The following is a 3,852-nucleotide window of genomic DNA, read 5'->3' as shown; positions in this document are numbered from 1 at the left end:
TATCTTCCTACAAGCAAGGCCCTAGTGGTATGCTAGTGTGCGTCACTGATTATTTAATTTTGAGTTTTGGTGCCGTAGGAGTTTCTTAGATGACAATAAACTTATTTTATTTTTTTTATTTATTAAATTTTTAAAAATTAATGTTAATTACTTACACATTATTCGTATCGTTGAATCTTTTGTGCGGCTTTGAAGTAATTAAATGTATTTTGATAAGTTGGTTTAAGCTGTTACTACAAGTCATAACGGATGTTAAATAGACACTTATCAAATTGGCACTTTGCCCAAGGATGCGGCCTATTCGAAAATGATATTTCAACGAACAAATAAAAAAATGCACGTCTTTCTGTGGATGAGTCTGTTTGTTGTTTGATTTAATATTTTTATTTAAATGTTTGATTTTAAGTGCCATCTTTTTCCCATAAAATTTTTATGGTTTTAGATTTTGTAAGGAACCAATAACCAATAAGAAAGATTTTTATTTGTCCTCACTTTAAAACAACTAAAATCCAAATGTAAGATTAAAGCCACAAAATCTACATACAATTAATATTTAATATAAAATAAATCTAATAAAACTATTACCAAAAAAAATAATTTACAAAAATATCGTAAAAAATTCCATAACTATCAAATTAATACATTAACAGTTTTATAATATAATTTATGCAAATTGATTTTTTTCTTTTTAAAAACATCATTTAAATTAAAAATTTGTATTTTAAATTAAAAACGATTAAAGTACTTTTTTTAAAAGGAAGGTGTTGCTTTATCAACAAAGCATTGTCATATTAAATTAATTAATTAAAAAAATAATACCCCTTAATGTTTAGGTTCTTTTTTTATTTTTATTCTGTAATTTGTACAAAAGAAGAAAAAAACATTTCGTCTCGCAATAATTACATCAAAGCTAATACAGGAAAACCTATTATTATCGATGCACCAGAAGAAGATATAATAGGTAGGAGGTCATGTTTTAATAGAATTTGTTTATCAACACCCAAATTGGAAATAGTTTTTAGTTGTATTTTGGTATTTTTTTTTCTTGTCATGTTAAGATTATATTTTAGTATTTTTTATAAAACTAAAGTAGATAATGATTTAGCAGCTAATCAGGATTTTACAATACAATAAATTTTTTAATATTATAAGCCAATATAATGTTATTTTTTACACGTTCAAATATAATTATATTTTTTATAACTTGTTAAAAGGTAATTAATTCTCATTTAATTCTTTTGAATCATAAAAAATTCAATAACTATTTTTACATTAAAATTTTATTTAGAAACAGTGCCAAATTTACTTATTTATTTAGTATAATTTACGATGAAAATTTTTTATGTAGAGGTACAAAATGCTTGACATTATTCTATTAAAAATATTATTGATAACTTGATTAACAAAATAAGCATAAAATTTAAAAAGGAATATCTTTAAAATGTATTATTAACTTTAAATGTACATCATTTACTACAATTAATTTATTTATAACTAGAATGCGTAATACAAAATTAAATTATTTGTGCATCTGTATCTGTATAACATTAAATGTTTCAATTGCAAACTTTTTATATTATTAATATTTGCATTTTAACTTTAAATTGTAACAATATCATGCAAATAAATATAAGTTGCTTACAAGAATTCCTAAGATATTAATTAAATTAAATCATTAATTTAAAAATTATTAGAAAAAGTTAATTAAATTTTTTAACTGCTGTAAAGGATTTCGCAGCCAATAATTTATGACTTGCTGTTTTATATTTAGTAAATGTAAACTGTTTTTTTACATCACAGCATACACTTAAATTAAAAAATAATGTTTTTATTAAAAAGGCAGTTTAAAACCATAAGAACATTTTTCATTGTTTGATTAACAAATAATTATTATATTTTAATTAAAACTTCAAAAAATAATTCCCCTTAATGTTAAGATTCATTTTTTACATTTTATTAATAATTTGTACAAAAGATTATAAAAATAGTTCAAATCAAATTAATTACATCGGATTTGGAACGGTGCAACCTGCTATCATTGATGTACCAGAAGAGAGTACAGAAGGCGTAAGATTTTCTTTTAGAGTACTTGCTTCATCACTAACTAGATTGGATAAAATTATTGTTGCTATATTAATATGTTGGATGTTCATATTAATTATAAAAATATTTATAATTGCTCTTTATAAAAATAAAGTTAAAATTAATTTTGAAGGTGTCATTGAACAAGATTCTGCAATATAATAAAAGAATTATTTAATTTTAATATTATATTTAATAATAAAATGTTTTAGCCAAATTTATTAATCAACACTTTTTTTGGAAATGAATAAAATGTCATACAATTTTATGACGTTATATTTAATATTAAAGCTGCTTGTAAAAAACAAGTATTAGATTGTTGAATAGCTTTGTGATATATAACAAAAATAATTACTTATTATCACAAAACATTTAAAAAATTATTTTTAATATTACAAGGGTTGTAATTAAAAAAATGGTTAATTATTACTTTTATGTAAACCTTTGAATAATTGTGATCACGTTTTTAAAGATATAATTTTAATGTTGAATCTTTAAAATATAATATTGTGGATAGAAACTGTATTTACAGAAAAATCATTTTTAAAATAATTAAAAATAGAAAACAATCTTGTCGAATTTAATTTACATTTAAATTTTTGTTTAGAAAAAACTTGAATAATTCTAATCAATTTTTCACTTAAAATATCTGAGTTTTATTCGTAGAAAAAATAATAGTTTTTTAAAATGTTTAATAAAATTAAACTTTTAATCATCAAACGATGAATGAAAAAGCAATAATACAAAATTCTCATATAAGAATTAGCCAAATCTTTATTTATTTAAAAAAATCTATTTTTTTCTATCAAATCAAAAAAGTCCTATAAAACACATTATTATAAAATCAAATTTCCTATTAGTTTTATTGCAAATTTAATAATTTATAGACAGCTATTTCGAGGCATCAAAAAACAAAAGATAAAAACGTGTGCACAAATCAATTTAAACATCCCCTTAAAATGCCATTAAACTTAGTAAACTTGAAAAAGAAGTGGGAAATAAATGTTTGCTTATACAAATGCAAAGCACTTAACATAAAAAAAAATTAAAATGTAAACCATATACAAATGTATCTCAAATTTTTTCTAATTCAAAAAATGTCGTAAAATTACGTAAAACTCATAGTGTAGCGTTGTTTGACAATAATGAAAATATTTGTTTACAATATTTACGCTTTGTGGAATCTGCGCGTTCGTAAGTAGTTAGAAGTATTCAATTTGTTTAACAATTTAGTAAATAAACTCTAAAAAAATTAATTTGCTTTTTTTATATTTTAGCATAAAAAAATGTTACCCTTAGCGAAGAAATCGATAAAAGAAGACTTTTTTTTTATTATCATTTTTATTTGACATCCTCTTGATATTTTTATTTCTTAAATACTTTTTATTTTGATACAAAACGTTTTACTGATCTCCTTAGGTTTCAGGCGGTAGTTTCAATCTCAATATCGTGTTTTAGTTACCGACGGTAGCACAAAATTCATCTATATTGTGCACATTAGGGGTATATTCTTCTTGTTAAACTTATCGATGTATGATAAGCTATACCTCTAAAAATAAAAAATTTTACCTTCCTACGTCTACATCGCACTTACTTTAGCATTAGGTCTTTTGGTTAGTAAATAAGTTACTACTTCTTCATTTTCTTCTGTTAATACTGAACAAGTAGAATAAACCATTACTCCACCCTTTTTAAGCATGTCAAATCCCTTTAAAATAAGCTCTTTTTGTCTAAATACTGTTTTTCTTATGTCATCAACAGTTCTAGACA

At 22.3% G+C, this 3,852-nt stretch overlaps 4 protein-coding genes across 4 annotated transcripts; 2 read left to right on the top strand and 2 right to left on the bottom strand.

Moving 5' to 3' along the window:
• Positions 1 to 151: 151 nt before the first annotated feature.
• AAJ76_2160003441 (hypothetical protein) lies at positions 152 to 412 on the bottom strand (the record flags this gene model as incomplete). The annotated part of the gene is made up of 1 exon (XM_024474604.1): positions 152 to 412. The coding sequence occupies one exon, from the start codon at positions 410 to 412 to the stop codon at positions 152 to 154; it is 261 nt and encodes an 86-aa protein (XP_024329570.1).
• Positions 413 to 825: 413 nt separating this feature from the next.
• On the top strand, positions 826 to 1,134 carry AAJ76_2160003027 (hypothetical protein; the record flags this gene model as incomplete). The annotated part of the gene is made up of 1 exon (XM_024474603.1): positions 826 to 1,134. One exon carries the CDS (start codon positions 826 to 828, stop codon positions 1,132 to 1,134), a length of 309 nt encoding a protein of 102 aa, XP_024329569.1.
• A 795-nt stretch (positions 1,135 to 1,929) lies between these two features.
• Positions 1,930 to 2,244, top strand: AAJ76_2160001923 (hypothetical protein; the record flags this gene model as incomplete). Its single annotated transcript, XM_024474601.1, has 1 exon — positions 1,930 to 2,244. One exon carries the CDS (start codon positions 1,930 to 1,932, stop codon positions 2,242 to 2,244), a length of 315 nt encoding a protein of 104 aa, XP_024329568.1.
• A 1,417-nt stretch (positions 2,245 to 3,661) lies between these two features.
• AAJ76_2160003 (nol1 nol2 sun trna rrna cytosine-c5-methylase) lies at positions 3,662 to 3,852 on the bottom strand (the record flags this gene model as incomplete). The annotated part of the gene is made up of 1 exon (XM_024474602.1): positions 3,662 to 3,852. A coding segment is annotated over one exon (191 nt), but the record flags the coding sequence as incomplete, so codon positions are not given.

This window comes from Vairimorpha ceranae, assembly GCF_000988165.1.
Source record: "Vairimorpha ceranae strain PA08 1199 chromosome Unknown NODE_216, whole genome shotgun sequence".
Lineage (NCBI taxonomy): Eukaryota > Fungi > Microsporidia > Nosematidae > Vairimorpha > Vairimorpha ceranae.
The sequence above is the reverse complement of the archived record's forward strand: the minus strand, read 5'-3'. Positions and strand labels throughout refer to the sequence as shown.